The sequence below is a fragment of the Telopea speciosissima genome, chromosome 7 (genome assembly GCF_018873765.1).
Source record: "Telopea speciosissima isolate NSW1024214 ecotype Mountain lineage chromosome 7, Tspe_v1, whole genome shotgun sequence".
In the NCBI taxonomy this organism is placed as follows: domain Eukaryota; kingdom Viridiplantae; phylum Streptophyta; class Magnoliopsida; order Proteales; family Proteaceae; genus Telopea; species Telopea speciosissima.
Window position 1 is genome coordinate 67,653,574 of NC_057922.1, and position 23,573 is coordinate 67,677,146.

The 23,573-nt window shown below is 43.0% G+C and overlaps 1 protein-coding gene across 1 annotated transcript; it reads right to left on the reverse strand.

The window, feature by feature from the left end:
• Window positions 1-289: 289 nt before the first annotated feature.
• On the reverse strand, window positions 290-13,738 carry LOC122666976 (sodium/pyruvate cotransporter BASS2, chloroplastic-like). The gene is made up of 4 exons (XM_043863118.1): window positions 13,565-13,738; window positions 897-948; window positions 661-758; window positions 290-502 (listed from the first exon to the last, which is right to left on the reverse strand). The coding sequence occupies exons 1-4, from the start codon at window positions 13,619-13,621 to the stop codon at window positions 305-307; spliced, it is 405 nt and encodes a 134-aa protein (XP_043719053.1). The 5' UTR covers window positions 13,622-13,738; the 3' UTR covers window positions 290-304.
• Between the last annotated feature and the right edge of the window lie 9,835 nt (window positions 13,739-23,573).

Consider the following 23,573-nt stretch of genomic DNA (forward strand, 5'->3'; position numbering starts at 1 on the left):
TCTTAGTTCAACACAATCAATCCCCTGTTCCAAAGTTTTAGTTATATCTCCTGCATCTAAAGATATGGTACTATCAGATCTATCAAAAAATACACAAGGAATCAATGAGATGGATTGAACCATAAAAATTGTCTAAGAAAACTCAAGAACATATATCCTCATTTCGTGACAGGTCTGATTCATGCAAAATCTATATCAATATTGAATCTAAATAACCTCAGGTCTATCATCTTTCTTTACTTCTCTTTTCCCAGTTCCACTGTTGTAAGCATACTAATCATTAGATGAGCTTTATAAGTCATGATTAAAAAAATGACGATAAGAAATATTTGGAGACGCATACCTGCATCCCACATTCAATAGAAATAGTACGGGAAGTGGATTCACCAAATGATACCCTTGAAAGCCAATAACCAAGAGCAAATGCAGCAGCATGTAGGAGAGCTACAGGAAGTAATAGTTGTGCTCCCTGAGCCTTCAATACATCAGAAACTTGCCCAATCTTGCAGGAAAACAAGATATAATCAGTTTCTTTCAGTGTAAAGCTAGAGTTGCCAAGCTCATGAGCTCGTCTGGTGGAGCTACCTCAAATAAATAATACCAAAAATAATTCAAACATCCAACTCAAACCAAATTGAATAAATTTTTTTGTAAACTTACTGGGCTCGCACAAAGTAAGGTTGTAAGGATAACCCCTATCAGCGGTGTGACTGTGACTATTCGTGCAGTGAACTTGGGGAAAAACTCATTTGACAACACTGGCACATAATTCAAATTTCGATTAACATTTACACATGTAGATAATAGTCTACAATCTACATGATGAGATATTATCAATGGTCAAGCAACAATGCTACTCTGCAGGACTACTGTGCAATTTCCTTTATCATGTTTACCTCCAACAACAGTTGGCACCAGGACAACCTGAAAAGTGCTGATAGCAAGGCCCTGAGAATGAAATAATATCTCAGTCAGTACAAGGTATACAGAAAGTAAGCTCTGATTAAGGTGAACATGTTCATGAAGAGTTAATGAAAGCTTGAGATCCTCTAAGGATGTTGAAAAGACAGTCTGCAGACCATATGAATAGGGTGAAATTCTTGATATCAGCTAAAACTTGCCTATTTTCAGACTTCTGCTAGACTAAGTCCAACTTACTGTCACTAATCAGATTCAATCACATCCACATCCAATTTGTTACAGTAGGACTGTAGGAGTTACCAAACCCAGACCTGCCCCATTTAAGACGTTGCTCAACCTGGCCCTGCCCCGCCTCGCCTCATAAAGCATGCATAGGATTTATCATTTTACAATGTAACTGGGGAGGGCCCGCAGGTTGAGACTGGCGGGTTGGACGGGGCGACTTATTTCTTTTAAAATCTGAACCCGCCCCAGACCTGATCTTGGTCATACTAGACCAAACCCATAAGGGGTGGATCGGAGCAGGTTCTCTATTTAACCCATCCCATTTGTTATTTCGGTCCAGAAAGTGGTTCAGAGGATCTTCGGAGGGCCGTTTCGGCCTTGAAACGAGCTCGGATGACCTAAAAAGCGGATACATCACTGCCAGAGGCTGTGTGTTGTGTAGAGCTCATCGAGACCTTCAAAACGATATGTATTTCGACATATGTTTAGTATTGGTCCAACCCTGACTAGTTGGTCATTTTATGGTTCTAGGGGTACTTCTGTACTTTCTGGGTTAGGGCTTCTCTATATATTTTTTTTGGGTGAATAAAAATATCATTACTGAAGAAAAGGAAAAACAGCCCTCAAATAGGAGGGAGAGGAGAACAAGACAAAGAACAAAAGCCAAGGGACTCAAGCAGAAGAGCCCGTAGCAAGGAGGGAGATGGAAGGGATACCCCAGGAGACAACAATAAGCCTGTTCCTTGGGGTGTCCTTACAAGAAGAAGGAGCAACCGAAATGAGTTTGGAAGTAATTTCAAAGGAGATGGATTTCCAAATCTGGCTTAAAGTGCGGGATTTGGTAGTCCATTTCCTTAAATTACACTCCATCCAAATATGGTTGATTGTAGCACAAAAAGCCATCCTACCAACTACATCATAGAGAGAAGAACCTCCAAAGGTCATATCCACCCAAAGCCATTCTCTATCAAAGGGGAGAATCCTGCGAGTCCTTGGCCAGCATTTGGCAAGAATGCCTTTCCAAATGGATTTGGAGAAAGGGCACTAAAAAAAGAGATGGTTTGAATCTTCAACCCCGTTCCAACAAAGATCACAGGAAGGAGAGACCAAGATGTGTCGATGCCAGAGAAAGGACTGCATTGGAAGGCAGTTGGAGAAGACTCGCCAAACCGTGAAGCAATGCCTGGGGATATGATGCTTGAACCAAACAAGCTTCCTCCAAGGAGCAAGAGGTTGATGCGTTCGAATAAGATCCCAAGCAGCTTTGGAGCTGAAAGTACCCGAGGAGTTTGGCCTCCACAACACACAATCACCCCTCAGAATGGGTCTTCTTTGAATGGAAGGTAGCAGATTCCAAATGGGAGCAAGCTCGGGAATGGAATTTGGAGGAGGGACCCAGCCATTTCCATCAATAATCTCAGCCACCAAAGCATTTCTAGGAAATCCAGAGCCTTAGATAATTCTGGAAGTGACTTGGTGGAGGAGAATGCCCAAGGGGTGCCAATGGTCCAGCCACAAGGAAGTGGAGTTTCCATCACCAATATGAGAGGAAATGGAACCAAGAACAAGGGGCTGGGAGGATAGAATACTGCACCAAACCCAGGAAGTATCCGAGGGGGTGGAGACAGTCCAAATAGAATCCGACTTGAGCAACCCCGAATAAATCCAATGAACCCAAATACTTTTCTTCCTTGAAGCAATCTTCCAAACCAGCTTGATGATTCTTGCTAAGTTCACTTCTTTAACCTTCTGATACCCAATCTTCCCTCGGCAAGAGGAAGGCAAACTGAGGCCCAACTGATAGGGCGGAGAAAGCTAGTGGAATAAGTTCCTTTCCAAAGAAAAGAAGCCATGAGGGATTCCACAGTTTTGATGATGGAAGAAGGCAGCCCATATATCCCAGACCAGTAAATATAAGAAGCATGAAGCACAGACTTGATGAGAACCATACGACCCGCATAAGAAAGAAGTTTACCCTTCCACAGTTGAAGTCGTTTCCTGATGAGGTCCAGCATAGGGGTGCAATGATGGGTTGATAATCTGGCTGGAATTAAAGGAAGGCCTAAATATTTGATCGAAGCTGGCCAAGTTGAAAACCACAGATAGCTTGCAAAGGGGCTTTTTCTAGCTCGGGGATCCCAACTAAAAAGAGAAGAGACTTTGTAGGATTGATCCGGAGGCCCGAGAGCTCGTGGAAGTGCTGCAAACATGCATAATAGACTCAAAAGAAGTGATGGAGGCCTTTGAGAAGATCATGAGGTCATCAGTGAATGCAAGATGGGAGAGCTTGAGGGCTTTGCATTTAGGGATGGGGATAATGAGTTGCTGATCCGTGAAAGATTGAATCTTCCGAGATAAGATTTCCATAGCCAAAGTGAAGCTATAACGGGAGAGAGGGCACCCTTGACGAATCCCCACAGTAGAAGCAAAGTACCCCGCCAGGCTGCGATTAATAAGCACTGAGAATCTCGGAGAAGAAATACAGCAATATATGTTAGAGTTGTTAGAATATCTTGTATAGGGGGGTAGTTCTGTCATTGTCTAGTTATAAGACATGACTAAGTTGTATTTTTATTTTATTGTCTTATTTCTCCTTACCTCCCTAGGGAGGCTTGTGTAATTTGGAAGACTTAATGAATGAAGCTAATATGTGTGTTGAGAATCACTCTCAACACACATAATCGATTCTCCCATTCTCTCTTCTTCTTCTTCTTCTTCTTCTTCTTCTTCTTCTTCTTCTTCTTGCTGTAAACTTCTTCTCTTACCAGATTCGATCTACCTTTGAGTTTCAACTTGGTATCAGAGCCAACATCTCTGGTTTGAGAGTCGGCTGAGCTCAGTCCTCATCTTCTCCTCTCTTTGGAACCCTATAAATGTAAAGGGGGTTCCATTGGAGGCTGTATATGTGAAACCTATACTCCTTACAGTCTTGGGAGTGGTATTCCCTAAGTTGGAGAGAGTTTGAGCTGCTTGAAGGTGACTTGAAGCTATGGAGGAAGCGCAAGTTACCGCCACTTGTGAAGCTTCTTCTTGGTTCTCCTTCTCTTCTCCACATCTTGGCATGAGACCTATTGGAGTTGCATCGCCTAGGGGTGTTGTTTCAGACCCCAAAGCTCTTGTTTGTTGAAAAAGAAATGGTGCCTTGCTGCTAGATGTTTTGAAGACTTGAAACCAGGCTCTGTTTTTCCGCCAGCCTAGGAGTGTCTCAGTTTCGATTCTGCCTTTGGCAGCTTGGATGACCTTGGAACTTGTCCCATTTGTGTCGTATGGGAGTGCTTTTTTGAAGCCCTAAGAGCCTGCCCTTGAAGGTGGAGAGTCTGAGGACTGTTACTGTTTTTTTCTACTGCTACACAGGTATCGGCTACTCTGTTTTTTGTCTTCTCTGAGGTCTGCTGTATTGGATGGCTGAATGTGATAGTATTACATCTTGATACACTTATTGGGTGTTATGGACTAAAGGTTCTTGGCTACTAGCAGAATTTGGTTTGAGTTATACAAGTTTTTGCTCTTCATATGCTTGCTGTTTTTTAGGCTTGGCCTCAGCCTTGTGGTTTGGTTGATTTGGGACTTTTTTTTTTGTATTGGTCTGTCTCCTTGTTTTGGGTTGAGTATACTCCCCACTTGCGCAAACAATTTATATTGATTGTTGAAGTATTTGCCTATTATGTCCACTGTGTCTGGACATGATTCTGAGGTCAGTGGACCAATTACAGCCGGCAGCCCAAGTGGTGGTTTCCCAACCATGGCTTCCTTTGATAACCCCAACACCCAGATCTCAGTTGTGAAGTTGGACAATACCAACTATTTGGATTGGTCCCGTTCCGTGAAGTTGTCCCTACGTAGTAGGGGGAAGTTGGGGTACATTACTGGGTCTATCACAGCTCCTGCTACTACTGATGCAGGCTATCTCAAGTGGGAGACTGAAAACTCCACTGTCATGACTTGGTTGATCTTTTCCATGAAACCTGAGATAGGTCGGAGATTTATGAGTAAGGAGACTGCTAAAGATATTTGGGACGGTGTATCCAGAATTTTTGATAGAGTTGGAGATTCCACGAAAGTGTATCAAATTCTCCAAAAAATCATTCATATGAAACAGGGTGATAGGAGTATATCTGAGTACTACAACTCTGTTATTAGCTTGTGGGAGGAGTATGATCATTATACCAATCTCCAGTTGTCCAATGCTGAGGATCAGGCAAAAGTCTACAGGAGCCAAGAAAAGGAAAGGATCCTTATTTTGCTTGGTGGTCTTAACTCTGAATATGAACCCCTTCGCCTGCAAATCTTAGGGAGGTCTCCATTTCCATCTCTGGATGATGTGTGCAGTTATTTGCAAAGTGAGGAAACCCGGAGGACCACTATGGATATTGTACCCTCAATAGAGAGGTCTGCTCTTGTTTCCAGTTCCCAAAAAGACTGGAAAAGTGGGGGGAAAGGCCGTGAGAGATACAAATGTGACCATTGTGGCAAGCTTGGACATACCAAGGACCGGTGCTGGGATCTTCATGGGCAGCCCCCTGGGATGCGTGGTAGTTCATCTCATGCCCGTGGAGGCAAGCGAGGGGGAGCTAAGGCTCATTCTGTGACATCTGAGTCCGAGCCACCTGGACCGCAGCCTGCTCCTGATTCCCTCTCACAGGAAGATATTGCAGCCCTACGTCGGTTGATGTCTCACCTTGGAGGGTCAGCTACTGGTTCTAGCTCTGGAGGGTTGACTACTTCTGCCTCAGCTCTGCAGGTCTCATCTGCTACCCCTACTGCATCCACTTGGATCATTGACTCTGGAGCCTCCGATCACATGACTGGTATGTCCCAGTACTATGATTCCTATTCCATTTGTTCTGGCCGGGACAAGGTAAGGGTTGCTGATGGTTCCCTTTCCTCTGTCTCTGGTAAGGGTAATGTGCGGGTTACTCCTTCTATTTCCCTTGAGTCTGTCCTTCATGTTCCTGACTTTGCTACTAACCTATTATCAGTGAGTCACCTAACCAAATCCTTACATTGTTGTGTCACTTTCTTTCCTTCTTATTGTGTCTTTCAGGATTTGGAGACAAAGAGGGTTATTGGCAGTGGGACTGAGAAAGGAGGACTCTATCTTCTTGAGCCACAGTCACCTGCTCAATCTACTGCTGCAGCTTATGTTTGTGGTCGGCATGACCGGAGTGCTTTGGAGTCTGTTATGCTTTGGCATCAACGTTTGGGTCATCCCTCTTTTGTTGTTATGAGGAGACACTTACCCCACTTGTTTACTTCCTTTCCTGCATCTTATGTTTTTCAGTGTGAATCTTGTATTTTTGCTAAACATTGTCGCACATCTTATCCTTATCGTGGTAATAGATCTACTGCACCTTTTTCCCTTGTTCATACTGATGTTTGGGGGCCTTCTCCTACTACTTCCTTATCTGGTTTTCGTTATTTTGTTTCATTTGTGGATGACTATTCTCGGTCTACTTGGACTGTTTTGTTAAAACAAAAGAGTGATGTTTGTGATGCTTTTAAGGAGTTTTATCACTTTATCAGTACTCAATTTGGTACTCACATCAAAATTGTTAGATCTGATAAGGGGGGTGAGTACATGTATGGGGGGCTCCAACATTTCTTTTCTGATAAGGGCATCATCCATCAACTGGCTTGTGTTGACACCCCACAGCAAAATGGGGTGGCTGAACGCAAAAACCGCCATTTGCTGGAAATCACCAGGAGTCTTCTCTTTGGTATGCACGTGCCTAAGACCTTCTGGTCTGATGCCCTTCTTACCGCTGCCTTTCTTATTAACCGGATGCCAAGTCCACTCCTTGGCTCCAAATCCCCCTTGGCTCTTCTTTCTCTTCAATCCTCAGTTTTTTCCTTATCTCCACGCGTCTTTGGTTGTGTTTGTTATGTACATGTCAACAAATCAGCCCGCACCAAGCTTGATCCCAAAGCTCTCAAGTGCATCTTCTTAGGCTACTCTGATTCCACTAAAGGGTATAAGTGCTACCATCCTTCTTCCCGAAGGCGATTTCTCTCCAAAGATGTCACCTTCTTTGAGTCTATTCCTTTTTTTCTTCTTCCCTCGCCATTCATTCGGGGGAGAGTATTATGATGAAGCAGAATGCGGATGTCATTCCCTTCCTATCCCCTTTGCCTACCTCCACTTCCCCATTTCTATTTGATATTGGAAAGTACAAAGAAGTGGATGTTGTGGATGATGTTGATGTTGATGGTATTGGTGATGGTGATGCTAGCAGACAAAAGGAATACAAGGGGATAAGATTCAAAGAAGATGGTGTATTCACAAGAGGTGAATGCTTGTTGAAGGAAAAAGGGAAGCAACCATGGCACAAGCGACCCTGCCAAAACCCCTCTTTGGATCCACATCCTCAGCCTCATCCTCTTCAGTCAGGTAATCCCTCTCCTTCTGAATTAGATCTTCCCATTGCTATTAGAAAGGGGAAGCGAACCTGTACTAATCCTATAGCCCAGTTTGTTTCCTATGACTCCATTTCTCCTACAGGTGTTGCTTTTTCCACTGCCCTTGAGTCTTCTTCTATTCCCAAAAATGTCACAGAGGCCTTATCCAATCCAAAATGGATGCAAGCAATGACTGAGGAAATGGTGGCTCTAGAGAAGAACAATACTTGGACTCTTGTTGATCTTCCCTGGGGAGAACTCGATTGGATGTAGATGGGTTTATACAATCAAGTATAGATCCGATGGTACAGTGGAAAGGTACAAAGCTCGGTTGGTTGCAAAAGGGTATAGTCAGGTGTATGGCATTGACTACCAGGAGACTTTTGCCCCTGTAGCCAAGCATAACTCCATCAGGGTTCTTCTTTCAGTAGCAGCCAATAAAGATTGGCTTGTGTACCAATTAGATGTGAAGAATGCATTTCTTCATGGAGATTTAGCAGAAGTTGTATACATGCAGCCTCCACCTGGTTTTAAGTGTCCCTCAGCTGAAGGGAAAGTGTGTTTGTTGAAGAAAGCTCTTTATGGCCTAAAGCAGTCTCCTAAGGCCTGGTTTGAGAGATTTAGACAAGCCATTCGAAGAATGGGTATTCCCAGTCACGCTGACCACACCTTGTTTATCGGAGAGGTAATGGTACAGTTACAGCTCTCATTGTCTATGTTGATGACATTGTGGTGATTGGGAATGATGTTGCTTGAGATAGATAGATTGAAGTCTTATCGGCTAAACAGTTTGAGATCAAAGACCTTGGAATCTTAAAATACTTCTTGGGTATTGAGGTATCTAGATCAAGGAAAGGGATCAACATTTGCCAAAGGAAATTTGTCTTGGATCTTCTGAAAGAGACAGGGATGATGGGGTGCAAACCAGCCACTTCCCCCATTGATCCGAATCATAAACTTGGTGATGAATGTGGTTCTTCTCTTATAGATGCAAGCAAGTACCAGAGGTTAGTTGGGAAACTAATCTATCTCTCCCTAACTCGACCAGACATATCTTATGCAGTTGGAGTGGTGAGTCAATTCATGCATGCTCCCAGGGGTGGACATCTGGATGCAGTATATCGCATCATCAAATACTTGAAATCCTGTCCAGGAAAGGGCCTTCTATTTGCCAGGCATGACCATTTGCAGATTGAAGGCTACACAGATGCTGATTGGGCTGGTTCAGTCTCTGACAGGAGATCTACTTGGTATTGTACCTTCTTGGGTGGTAATCTAGTTACCTGGAGGAGCAAGAAACAACCATTGTTGCTCGATCTAGTCTAGGCCGAGTTTAGGGCCATGGCCCATGGAGTATGTGAGCTTATATGGCTAAAACGACTTCTTCACGATTTGAGCTTTGAAACTGAAGGGCCAATGAGACTTTATTGTGACAACAAAGCTGCCATAAGCATTGCCCATAATCCGGTTCAACATGATCGAACCAAGCATATTGAGGTCGATCGTCACTTCATTAAAGAAAAGTTGGATTCTGGGTGCATTTGTACTCCCTTTGTGAAAACAGGTGATCAAGTAGCAGATATCTTCACCAAGGGTCTCTCTTCTAGTCTATTTAGTACTCTATTGTACAAGCTGGGAATGTATGACATTTATTCTCCAGCTTGAGGGGGAGTGTTAGAGTTGTTAGAATATCTTGTATAGGGGGGTAGTTCTGTCATTGTCTAGTTATAAGACATGACTAAGTTGTATTTTTATTTTATTGTCTTATTTCTCCTTACCTCCCTAGGGAGGCTTGTGTAATTTGGAAGACTTAATGAATGAAGCTAATATGTGTGTTGAGAATCACTCTCAACACACATAATCGATTCTCCCATTCTCTCCTTCTTCTTCTTCTTCTTCTTCTTCTTCTTCTTCTTCTTCTTCTTCTTCTTGCTGTAAACTTCTTCTCTTACCAGATTCGATCTACCTTTGAGTTTCAACTATATATCCAATGGATGATAGCTGCAGGGAAACCCATCTTGATCAACATCTTTTCAATGAAGTCCCATCTCAGAGAATCGAAAGCTTTGTGGATATCAATCTTCATAAGAGCAGCTAGAGCATGGTTTTTCCTCTCAAACCCTCTCACAATCTCATGATAAAGAAGGATATTATCCGATATGTTCCTGCCGGGGATAAAAGCTGACTGATTTTCACTAACAAGGAGGTCCACCACCATCTTGAGCCTGAATGCCAAAATTTTTGCTATGAATTTATAGAGCTGATTACAGAGAGCAATGGGTCTGAAGTCCGGCATAGCTGAGGCTCCTTTTTTTGGAATAAGGCAAAGGAAAGTATGGTTTACTCTTTTGATTTGGCTAGGGTTGAGAAAGAAGCTTCTAATAGCATTTATAAGATCATCCTTGATAATGCTCCAAGAGGCTAAAAAGAACCCCATACTGAAACCATCCGGACCAGGGGCACGGTTCACCTTGAAAGAGTGGATAGCAGTTGTGATTTCGTCCTCCAAAGGAATGGCACCAAGGGACTGAATTAGCTCCAAAGGAATAAATTTGTTGAGAAGATCATTGGGGATAGGATCTGCAGCACCCAGGGGACCATTGAAGAGATCCTTATAGTAGGAAGCAGCCATATCTTTGATATCTTTCACATTAGTAATGGGAGAGCCATCAGGACCAGCCAGCTGTAAAATGGCATTGAAATTAGATCTAGACTTCAGGGATCTATGGAAGTAGGCTGAATTGGAGTCCCCTAACTCCAGCCATTTAATTCTAGCCTTCTGCCTTAAGAAACTTTCCTCTTGAGAGAGGAGAACCGATAGGTCAAAGGAAGCAGCCTTTTCATCAGCAGCAAGTTGGCTGTTCAGGGGGTCCAGTTGAATATGCAGCTGAATGGATGAGAGTTTATCCTTACAATCTTGGACCTGCTGGGAGATGTTGCCGAAGGTGTTGGAATTCCAAACTTTAAGAGCCTCTTTCACATTTCTGAGCCTCCTAGCAAAAGCAATAAGGGGAGAAGAGAAAGCTTGGACAGGTTTATCCCAGGCCTCCTTGACAGTAGCAAGAAAAGTGGGATGGGCAGACCACAAGTCAAAGTACTTAAATGGTTTAGGACCAAAGGAGGTATAAGGCTGTATAGAGAGAGAGATGGGACTATGGTCAGAAATACCGGGGGTATCAAAAGTAGCAGAGGAAGAGGGACAGGAGGTAAGCCAAAAATCATTGACCAACACACGGTCAAGCTTGCAGTCAATGCGATGAATCCCAGCCCTTTTATTGCTCCAAGAGAAAGCGGGACCAGTCCAATGAAGATCATCCATGCCCAAGTCATCAATACAATCATTGAAAGCAGCCATAGAATCAAGATCAACAGAATCACCCCCCTGCTTTTCATGCCCAAATCTGATAACATTAAAATCCCCTCCTATGCCCCAAGGTGAAGGACCAATAAGATTTGCAATATTGCGAAGATCATCCCATAAAATTGACCTCTGTAGGTGGCAGTTGGAAGCATAAATAGCAGTAAAAAAGAAAGAGAAATGGTTGAGGCAGTCAGAGAACCTTAAATGGAGTAGTTGAGCCGAGGAGGAGACCAAGGAGACCAGAATTTTTGAAGAATCCCATAAGACCCAGATGCGTCCATCAGTGTGGTGGGAGTAGTTGGATAGGAAAGACCAACCTGGAGCTATAGAGTTCAAAATTTTTGCAGCATTTGGCTCTTTTACATGGGTTTCCAGCAGACAGCAAAAAGTGGATTGGAGAAGACGGATACGATCTCTGACTGCAGCTTGTTTGCTCAGGGAGTTAAGACCCCGAGTGTTCCACAGAACACCGTGGTTCATTTGAACAAGGGGGGAGGTTGCACCTGGCATCCCAGAATTCGGGATAGCATGCCGCGAGAAGAGGAGGAGCTTCGGTGGCGACGGTTGTAGCCAGCAGCAGGGGATATGCAGGGGATAGTCGAAGAGGGGGGGGGATCGGGTGAAGGAGATGAGTGGGGCTTGCGGGTTATCTCCATGGAACCAACCAACTGACCCGACCTGAGGGATCCAGGGCTAAAGGAATCAGGAGTTGGGTCATCGGGAGGGGACATCTTTTTTGAATTATTTTTCTTGTGATTTTTTGATTTGGTGGAGGGCTGTTTTGGTAAATGGGCGTTAGGGGATAAAGAAGAAGTGGAAAGCAAGTCAAGGGTGGGCCCCTCAGAAGAAACAAATAAAGGGATATCACTCTCAGAAGAGGGAGAGATGGAAACATTTGCATTGTCACTCGTCGAGGCTAACACAGGAGGAGGAGGTGCGATAGTTGATGGCGGAGCAGACCCAGGTTCAAGAGGGGACAAAGGGGAAGGGTTCGCCTCCAGAGCAGGTGCGTCAGAGACGAAAGCATCAGAGGTGCCAGCAGAGGAGCCAGGAGGGTGTTCATCCATCGGAGACGCCATTCGCGATCTGGTACGAGGAGCAGCAGAGTCGAGGCATTTCTCCATACAGGCTCCAGGATCAGACTCCAACAGGTCGTCGTCAGATAAAGGAGCAAAAGGGTTTTGCCCGATGGGTAAAGGAGGGATACCCAGTATACTGCCTTGAGGAGCTGCTGGCACACGGCTAAGATTCCGACGACGATGGCGAGATCTGGTTCTGCCTCTGGAGTGAGAGGTGAATCGAGATGGAGCTACAGAGGTGGCCTTGCGATTTTCCGATGGAGGAAGAGTCTCCGGTGGTGAGCAAAGGGCAGTATCATGCCCAAACTTCTTGCAGATGAGACATTGGGGTGGTTTCCACTCATAGTGGACCTCCTGTTCGAAGGAAAAGTTCTCCCCTTCATTTACAATGATGAAAGTGGGCAGGGGTTCTTCAGCAGACACTTCGACGCAAATTCGAGCATAAGCCAGTCGGAGTTTTCTCATCGTGCGCATATCTGAGAATAACGGCTTACCCAAAACTGAGCCAACAGAGCTTAAGCCATCAATGCACCAGTAGTGTAGAGGGAGTCCAGGAAGCGAGACCCAGAGAGGAATGACTGAGAGATCAACCCGGCGCAATTGCAGGTGGCGGTGCCACTGTCAGAGAAAGATAGGTTTCTTTCTAACCTGCCAAGGGCCACCCTCAAGCACATGGTTCCTGTCGTGCTTGTCAGAGAATTTGAAAATAAAGAACCCGTTGTCCAGCAGATGGGTATCCAGAGTTCCATTAGTCCTCCATTGCTTTGAGAGGGAGTTTTTAACAATGTGAAAGGGGGGGCGAGAGCCCAGAAAGTGACCAACTAAGCAGGATTCCCAGAGCTGAGCTTCAGTCCCAAGAGAATCAGGGGGGCCAACTGCAACCTTAGAGGACCCGATAATGGAAGGGGAAACGAAGTGAAGGGGGAGGCCAGCAGAGGAGTGGGAAGCTTGGAGGGAGGAGTTGAAAAGGGAAGTCCATTTGGGTTGGCCGGAGGACACAAGGGAGGTAGGGATGGTGGCGACAGAAGGCGAAGGAGGAGGAGGGGGGGGGGAGGCGATTGGGAAGGCATTTCGAGAAGGACCAGGGGATGAGTTACCGGAGTGCCGGAGAAGGAGGAGCTACCGGAGGAGGAGGGGAGGGGAGGTCCATTCTTCCTCGGTTCTGGGTGGCTTCTCTATATATTGTTCTTTTCTCTGGGAGGGCTGAAGTAGAGGGCTTGTAACATTTCAGAGATAGTAAAAACTTGTTACGTTGCTCAGCCGTGGATGTAGCTTCCCACCTTGGGGGTGAACCACGTAAATCCTTTGTGTTGTGCGTTGTGTGTTGTCTCTTCTCTTTCTTATTTCGTTTTCTTCTGCAAATCGCCACTTCTGGGCATTGTTTTCTTAACACCATTGCCATCCCTATGTAATATGCTAAGTGGGTCCCATCCTCGTGCCCAGGAACCACATGTACAGGTATCGCATTTTTTAGATTGCCATTCTGATCTGACTCATTAAATATCTTAGGTTCCTCAAAATTAACAGTTTCATGTAATTAAAAGATATATATCGAGGACAATGAATTTAAGTCAGTGCTTACTGCTGCATCGACCGGAACAAGCTGACCAGCAAGAAGCTTAGTAAGGAGGGGTGTCATGATAATAGCACCAATTGTAGAGCATCTACAGTCATAACAGTAAATCGACCAACAGTGATTAACTTTCCAGAACTTTGAGGGGCATTTACTTCAGAAGTATGAAATCAATCAAAAGCATAAATCTACCCACATATAGACGCATATGTACTAAAAGAACTTATTTTCATAGATAAACAAACCATCATGCTTATGCTACATAGGCAGAATTGCCTGAATGGTAGCTGTCTCGAGTCAACTTTGCTTCAGTTAACTGATGATTATGATAAAACAATTGGTGTATGTTGTGCTTTTTATTAGTAACATAAGAGAATAATAGGTTGGGGGAATCATAGTGCATAGATTACCAGAAAATAGATCAAATCGAAGAAGAAACTGTGCTGAAAGCCTGAAACTGCAGTATTTGATAAGACTTTGATGAAGAAGAAAACCAGTCAATTCTGTTATAGCCTCTACTGTTTAAAGACATAAGAAAATCAGTCAATTCTGTTATAACCATAGTACAAAAACTCGTTAAAACTCGATCGAGATTTCAAGAATCTCGAGTATCTCGGTCTGACCAAAACGCAACACCCAGTTCGAAATGAAAAAAATACAATAACTCAGTCGAGATTTCGGTTATTTTATGAAATTTTGGTACTTTGTAACATCTCGCCGAAATATCGTCAAGATGTTATAAACCCAAGTTATAAAATGTCAAAATCTCATGAGTCTCGGTCGAAATTTGGACCGAGAGCTCATAAGGCTTGCTTTTTCATTTTCTTCCACCCATTTCTTCCTCCTTCACTTCTCTTTGGTGCTTTTTGAACCGACCTTCGAATCTTCGCCGCATCTAAGGACGTAATGGATCGTCTTTTGTGGATGACATCTTTTCCTACCCAACCCACCAGCCATACCCGTACATGCTCCCAGAGCCGTCATATCACAATGGATCAACGGGTAGTCATGGTTCTTCACACTTTGGTGACCCATATCCTAGGATAGGTTACCTTCAGCCATAGTTCGAGAACTCGCGAGATCTCGCCGAGTTTCTCGGTTTTTGGAAAAAACGAGACGAGACCTTAAGCGAGTCCCAAAAGTGTGAGATCTCACCGAGATCTCGGATCTCGGTTCGAGATCTCGTTTTAAACCATTTTTATGAGGCATCTTGTCCATATCTGAGATCTCGGGTCGAGAACTCGGGTTGACCCATGGAAATGACCCATCTACTATGTATTTACTTACCTAACTCGACAGAACTCTTATATGCTTGCTGTGGAGCATTATATGCAACATTACAACAACACTATGTCATGGGAAGACTATGTGACACTAGTGGGGACTGAATACTTGATTCAAAGTCATTTTATGTGATGATAGTTCTAACACTGTTAAATAGTTTGATATATCACTTTAACATTTCTTATTCTTATTTAAGTTGTTTAGCTATTAAATGAATGTTTTGCTTGTTTTCTATTACTAAATTATGCGTAGAGTAGGGTATTTTAGTACATCATTGCCTACCAACCTATGGTCTGAAGTGAAACTCATATTAGGACTTTGTTTTTGCAAAATCTGATAGTGGCATTGTGTTTAAATGGCCTAAAATAGTCTAAATACCAAGTTTCAAACTCAAACTAGGTCTAAAACCAACCGAGATGAGGCATCGAGTAAGAAAAAAAAAAAAAAAACACCAACTCGCCGAGATCTCAACTCGACTCGGTTTTTTCCCAGAACCGAGTTGGTTCCGAGATTTGAGTTTTAGAACCTTGCCTTCAGCATGTTGATGATGCTATTTAGATGGTAACTGTGGATGACTACACTCGTTTCTTCTCCTACACTATGACGTGGCATTCATATATCCTACAGTCGGAGAACAATGCACGTCGGCTCCATCAGACTATGAGTAGGGTCGATCCTGGACGGCGGAGTAATTATTATTAGTAGACATTTGACTCAATTGATGACTACTTGACTTGTTTTGGGAATTTGGGATATTGATGTTATTGACTTATTGTACTTAATATTATGACTTATGAGTCATTGAATTTATGTTTCCAAGTGAATTTACTTGTTTAAATTGTTTATTAGTTATTATGTACTCTAGTACTAAAAGTCTTAAACAATGTGTATGTGTAATGTATGTGTAATTAACTAAGTTATACATTAGGATTCGACCCTATACTGCCAATCAATGGTGCAAATCCTAAACACCACTTTGGGTGACTATTTTTGCAATTTGAACATTTACATTTGTTTATATAGCCTAAAATAGGGTTTCCATGAAGTTTCAAACCTTCACTTGGCCTAAAACCCACCGAAATAATCTACCGAAACCTTGCAGAAAAAAAACAATATTTCAACCGAAATATCCAAAATTTCAGATATTTCGAATATTTCAGTCAGACCGAAATACTGAAACGAAACGAGATTTTAAACATTGGTTATAACCCTAGTGATTAAAGACAAAAATTGCCCCCACTAATCACAACTAATTAAGGACAGAAGTCTTTTAATAAAGAAATGAAACCAGACCGAAAACAAAAGAAATAACAAAAATAGAAACTAGCTATAGGGAATTCTGGGAGAGTTAGAACTCCGGTCTCTACTGCACCAATCAGGTTGATACTGTGGGCCCCAGTAGGCCTTCCTGGGGTAGTCAACAGTAGAATCTTAGGTCGGTCAAGAGAGAGAGAGAGAGACATAAGTACCCTACAAATTGAAAATCGCAGAGCAATTCTGCTAGTTTTCTTCCCCTGTTTCAGCACCCAGACTGGCTATATCACACCCCAAACCACCCCCTGGGAGGATTAGGTAGGTGACCGAAATAGCATAACGGCAATCTGCCAAATCCCACGGATCTAGAAGCAGTTAATACATTCACGGACACACACATCCATAACATTACCACAAGTAAGATCAGAGTACTGCAGATAATCTACAATTATAAAAAGAAAGAGAAAGCGTAGCGATACGGGAAATGATTGTGATATATATATATATAAGTAATGATTTGTTCCATTCCCCATTACACCCACAAATAGAATAGTAAGAACTGACATATACATAAGCTGAGGTAAAAGTAACTATATACAGGGCGAGACAACTCAACCCCAAAAAGAAAAGAAGAACCTAAAACAGAAACAAACACGGGGATAAATTCCTAACAAAAATCAAAATGGAGTCCCCAATACAAAAGCATCAAGAGCGCCCCTCACTGGTCTTCATCAATAACCACTGAGAACGCTCGCATCATCGGTACGACCTCCGTCGGGGTCCACACCAATATCATCATAACCACAAGGGCTCTCCTCCTCGTAATGAGCCTCCATGCCACAGCGGCATCCACCTGCAGAATCATCTAATAGAAAAACATATATAACAGAGTGTGAGCCCCACTAAGCTCGTGAGTAAAACATATCATCATGCATGCATATGCAACTATTAATGATAAAATAAAGAAAAGAAGAAGAAGAGAGATCGAGAGGGAGAAGAAGAGAGGAAATAGAGAACTTGGGGGATTACACGATATATGTAATCTCCCTCTAAACTTCAATATATAAACTAACTTAAGGACAAAACAGGAAATACACAATTAAAAATAAAACAAATAAAAGAACAAATCTGCCCTCTCAGTATTAGCCCTTAGCACTAGTATCGAGAGCACCTAACCACGATAACACTCCCCCTCAAGCTGGAGCATAGATGTTAATCATGCCCAGCTTGTTACAAATATAATCCACCCTTGTACTCCCAAGGACTTTGGGAACACATCTGCAAGTTGTTCTCCTGTACGAACATGATTAGGAGAAATCAATCCTTGTTGTAGCTTCTCTCGAATGAAATGACAATCGACTTAAATGTATTTCGTCCTTTCATGAAACACCGGGTTTGAAGCAATATGGACAACGCTTGATTATCACACCAAAGTTTTATTCGAGAGCTATCAACAAAGCCAAGTTCTGCCATCAATCTGTTTCATCCACATCACTACAGTAACATGTGCCATAGCCCGCATTCGACTCAGATCGAGCGAGCAACTACCGCTCTGTTTCTTGCTCTTCCAGGACACCAAGTTTCCACCAACAAATACACAATAACCTGTAGTAGACCTCCTATCAATAGGAGAACCTGCCCAATCAGCATCCGAAAAACCTTCTATCCGCCCATGGCTATGATCACTATAGAGAAGACCACGTCCAGGAGCCTTTTTAAGATAGCATAAAATATGCACCACAGCTTCCCAATGAGATGTTCAAGGAGCAGACAAGAACTGACTCACCACTCTAACAGAAAAGGCTATATCAGGCCTAGTCACTGTTAGGTAATTCAACTTTCCAACAAGCCTCCGATACTTCCCTGGATCGGGCAAGAGATCTCCACCATCTGCAAGAAGTTTTAAATTGGGATCCATAGGAGTATCTAGAGGTTTAGAACCCAACATTCTTGTTTCTGACAGAAGATCAAGAACATATTTTCGCTGTGAGAGCGAAATTCCTTTCTTCGACTGAGCAACTTCCACACCCAAAAAATATTTCAACCTTCCCAGGTCCTTGATCTGAAACTTCTACTGCAAGTGTGTCTTCAAATCATCAACACCAGAAGCATCATCTCCTGTGATGACTATATCATCAACATAAACCACAAGGACTAATTTGCCAACTGCAGAGCAATGGAAAAATACAGAATGATCACTATCACACCGTGTCAGCCCAAACTCTAACACAACTTCAGTGAACCTGCCGAACCAAGCTCTAGGGGACTGTTTCAGCCCATATAGAGATTTCTTCAATTTACATACCAAACCAGACTCCCCCTGAGCAACAAACCCAAAGGGTTGCTCCATATAAACCTCCTCATTTAAATCACCATGCAAAAATGCATTCTTGACATCGAGCTGATATAAGGGCCAATGGTAAGTGGTAGCAAGAGATATCAAAATCCGAACAGAAGTAAGCTTCGCCACAGGAGAAAATGTATCCAAGTAATCCACACCATATACTTGGGCATATCCCTTGGCAACAAGGCGGGCCTTCAAACGAGCCAAGGACTCATTAGGGTTCAATTTCACCACAAACACCCAACGACAACCAATAGCTGATTTACCTGAAGGTAAGGGAACAAGATCCCAAGTCTGATTTGCCTCTAAAGCCAACATTTCCTCAGTCATAGCAGCTTGCCAACCAGGATTAGACAATGCCTCTGCAACAGACTTAGGAATAGGATGAGTGTCAACTGTGTGTAAACAAGAATGGAAGGTGGAAGACAAACCATCATAGGAAACAAAGTTAGAAATGGGATGTTGGGTGCAAGCCCGAACGCCCTTACAATGAGCAATAGGAATGTCAAGATCAGAAGGAGGTTCCAAAGGAGAAGGATCATTACCTATTGCAGGACCTACCGGCAAAGAAGAAGACTGAGTAGAAGTCGATGTAGCGAGGGTCCAAGCACATACTTTCCATTGGTGACGTTGAAACACACTAGGTTGAGGTGCCGGTGATGAGGCAGCCTGCGGATCATGGTGAGCAATAGACCTAACAATAGAAATAGGAAGATCATCATCCAAGTCAGACAAAGAACAAGACGAGCTATCATACGGCGTAGACTCAAAGAAAGAGACATCAACCGTAACAAATTATTTGCGCAACTCAAAAGAATAACAACGATAGCCCTTCTGGGTACGAGAGTAGCCAACAAACAGACACTTTAGAGCCTTTGGATCCAACTTGGAGACACCAGGACGACAATCACGAATAAATTAAACACTACCAAACACACGTGGAGGCAAAACAAACAAAGGTACAGAAGGAAATAATATAGAAAAGGGAATACCACCACGTAAAACAGAGGAAGGCATGCGATTAATGAGGTAACACGAAGTTAAAACGGCATCAGCCCAAAAAGATTTGGAGACTTTCATTTCAAATAAAAAAGAACGAGTGACCTCCATCAAATGTCTATTCTTCCTCTCAGCTACACCATTTTGTTGAGGGGTGTAAGCACAAGAGGATTGATGAATAATACCACGTTGAGTCATAAATTCAGCAAAAGGGGCTGAAAAATATTCCTTAGCGTTATCACTACGAAGAACACGCAAAGGATGTAAAAATTGATTATTGACCTCCTTCACAAAAGCACAGCAGATAGAAAATAACTCACAAGGATTTTTCATTAAATAAATCTAGGTAACCCTGGAATAATCATCAACAAAGGTTACAAAGTAACGAAAGCCCAAAGTAGAAACGACAGGACACGGACCCCAGACATCTGAATGAACTAAAGTAAAAGGTTGGTCAGACCGTTTATTGACCCTAGGAGGATAACTCACACGGTGGAGTTTCCCAAATTGACACGACTCACAATTTAAACTAGAAAGTGACCGAAAACGACTATCAAGAAGCTTCAAACTCTCCAATGAAGGATGACCCAAACGACAATGAATCTGGTGGGGTAACGCCACACCGGTACACGCCATAGATGAAGTGTCCTCAAGTATATAAAGTCCCCCCAACTCACGACCTCTACCAATCATCCTCTTCGACGAAAGATCCTGAAATACACAAGAATCCGAATAAAAGGTCACAGAACAATTATGAGTTTTGATAAACCGACTAACAGATAAAAGGATAAAAGGAAAATCAGGCACATAAAGAACTGAAGACAAAGACAGAGAAGGTGTAACATGAACAGTACCAATACCAGTCACTTTAGCTAAGGAACCATTAGCTAAAGTGACACTCGAAGAAGATTTCTGAAAAGAAGAAAGTATACCTGAAACACCAGTCATATGTTCGGAGGCCCCTGAATCAATAATCCAAGGATGAGAAGAGGCAGTCGAAAGGCATGCAGTGGCATTACCTGTCTGAACAAAGGTAGCAGTTGGAGGGCTGGGCTGACTGAGAAATCCGGAACTGTGTAAAACAAGCGTATTCCTCATCAGACATCTTCACCGTCTTACCCTCAGGCTGTGGAGGTACAGGAGACTCAGTAGTAGCAGAGTTGGCAAACTGTTGCTGAGTTGGTTTGCCATGAAGTTTCCAACAGAAACGTTGGATATGTCCTAGACGACCACAATGATTACAAGTGCGCACCAAACCACTAGAACTATTAGAATTACCTTGAGGACCCGAAGGAGGTGCTTTACCAGAACCAGCCCCACCATCACGACCATGGCCACTACCAGAATGAACATTGCCACTACTACCAGCCCCACTGTTGGGCCCACGGTTTGATGGGAAAGATGCCAAAGCTGAAGTGTCAACCTCAATAGTGCTCTCACGAGAAACCCGAAGAACTCTTGAAAAAGTTTCAGATAAAGTGGCTATCTTGTCACCACCAAGAATTTGGGAACGAACGGAGTCAAACTCCTTCCCAAGTCCTCCTAAAAATCCCATTACAGCAAGTTGCTCCCGCTGAAGTTGCATTTGTTCCACATTAGAAGTAATAGGAAGTAAGGAATTAAGCTCCTCATACATCCTCTTAAAATCAGCAAAATACTGGGTCAAAGTACGACCCTTTTGATCAACCCTATAGAACTCCTGGGACAAGTCATGAATACGGGAAAGGTTGTTCTGTCCAGAATATAAAATATTGAGATGCTCCCACAACTCTTTCACTGTATCAATGTGTGTTACCAAATCCACGATTTGGTGATCCATAGAATTCAGCATCTGTCCCAAGATTCGAGCATCAACTGTGTCCCACGAGGGATCATCATCGGGCTTTAATTTGAAGAGGTGATGCTGCTGATCACGTCCAGTTAAAACTAATTTAACAATTTTCTTCCATTGCAGAAAATTGGTAATCCCCTCCAATTTCTTCTCAGTAATACGATTGGAGGAGGAAGAAAAAATTTCTGTAGTAGTTACAGACTTCGAACCATCACCAAATTTGGGTACATCATGCATTATAATGTGTTGGATTGATGAAGTGAAGAGAGAAAGCCAAAGAGGACAGAAATCGATTCTTCAAAAAAAGAAGAGAACCAGAATTTTCGTGCGAAAAATTCTCCCAAAAAAATCCAGGTAATACGCACAAACTAAAAGCCCTAATAAAGAAATCGATTTTCCTCCCAACAAAAAAAAAAATCGATCTAAAACCCTGTAAGTGTCTCAGAGATGATACTTGAGTCTTCAAAACAGTCTTCACTCCATCCAATTCCTTCAAACATATCCACAAACAAAAGAAAAAGACCTAGTTCTTAATTTATGCCATGAACTAGTCTTCAAACAATCCCAACAAACAGCATAGGGTGTTGCACCCCTTCAATCAGAAAAATTAGAGAGGCCGAGAGTCCTTTAAATCTTCAAGTACGTATCAATCTTCAATTGTAGGCTGTAGGAAGGAGACAAGGAGATGCACGAATGCTGTAGCAGTGCCTAACCTAGCTCTAATACCATGTTAATGATAAAATAAAGAAAAGAAGAAGAAGAGAGATCGAGAGGGAGAAGAAGAGAGGAAATAGAGAACTTGGGGGATTACACGATATATGTAATCTCCCTCTAAACTTCAATATATAAACTAACTTAAGGACAAAACAGGAAATACACAATTAAAAATAAAACACATAAAACAAATCTGCCCTCTCGGTATTAGCCCTTGGCGCTAGTATCGAGAGCACCTAACCACGATAACAGCAACCACAATCCACATGATCCAACATGATATGCAGGTCCAGATTAATTATTAGCCACCAAACAATACAGCTAAGTCAGGTTAGTGCTACTACAATCCCCAATACATGTATCCCTGGTGTGGGCTTGGTTACCTTTTCCTGCGATACACTCATTGAGTTGTCAGAGGGGATCAGTCAGCTCCAACGTACTTTCCTTGGTCAGCATAACCAACTCCCTGTGATTAAACTTGTGAGGTAACCGACTTAGTATCAAATTTACCTTTTCGGTGCTTCCCGACATGTAGATCGAGGATAAACTTTGTTTGGCATATAGCCATAATTCACCTATCGGTGCTTCCCAAGCATGTTACTCGAGGTTTCCCGGCATAATTGCCCTAGGGCATCCCAGCATGTAGCCGAGGCTTCCCGGCGTAAACGCCCGAGGTTTTACGGTAGTCCTCAAAGTTATCCAACACCTTAACCCCTGTTGGTAAGGGTGCGTAGCAAGGGTAATGAATCTCTAGCCCCATGTCTATATGGCATCGTATGAGTCAGGCGGTGTCAACAGTATCCCATACTACAGTCTACCACAGGCCTCATTTCCAAGCCGACTACGGCATCTAGTCTATCAATCACAATCATCATGATATATTCAAGCAGAGTTCATCAACAATCACACGATGTGTAATATTTGAGAAATTGAATTTGAATAAGTAATACAGAATTATAATTAAAGAATTTAATTGTCGGCATAATAATATTGTTACACGTACTTACACGATAACATTTCACTCACCTGGGTCTGGTTCTATGAACTCAGTTATAGTTTCAGTTCCAACTGCAGTCTGGCAGTAGGCCTCGAGCGCGGGATCAAATCCTAGATATAAATCAAAAATATGTTATTGAATATTCCAAACTATTTTTGGATGTCCTAGGGTTGATCTAGGGTCATTGGGTTGACTCGGTGCACAATTGGTCATCACATGGAATTCTCTGGGCCTTGCACTGGGCCTTAGGCCTATGTCCCGATGCATCATCCAGAGATTGTGGCTTAGGGGCAGAATGGTCATTTACACCTGCAGTACACGGTTCAAGGTCCTAATATCCTCACAACATTGTCCCCAACTCAGCAGTGCTGCAGGACCAACACAGACAGGGTTTCCAAGCCCTGCGGGGCCCACTTGGGCACCCAAAGTATTCATATTTATGAACAAATGTGAGGAGGGGTATTTTGGTCATTTACCACCTCTCTACATTGTTTACAGTCCATACGTGGAGGTCCCCATAGCAGATCAGCAAAATTGCCCTCTTTAATTCTCTGGGCGATGTCTCTGGGTGATGTCTGCATCGCCCAGAGCCTGT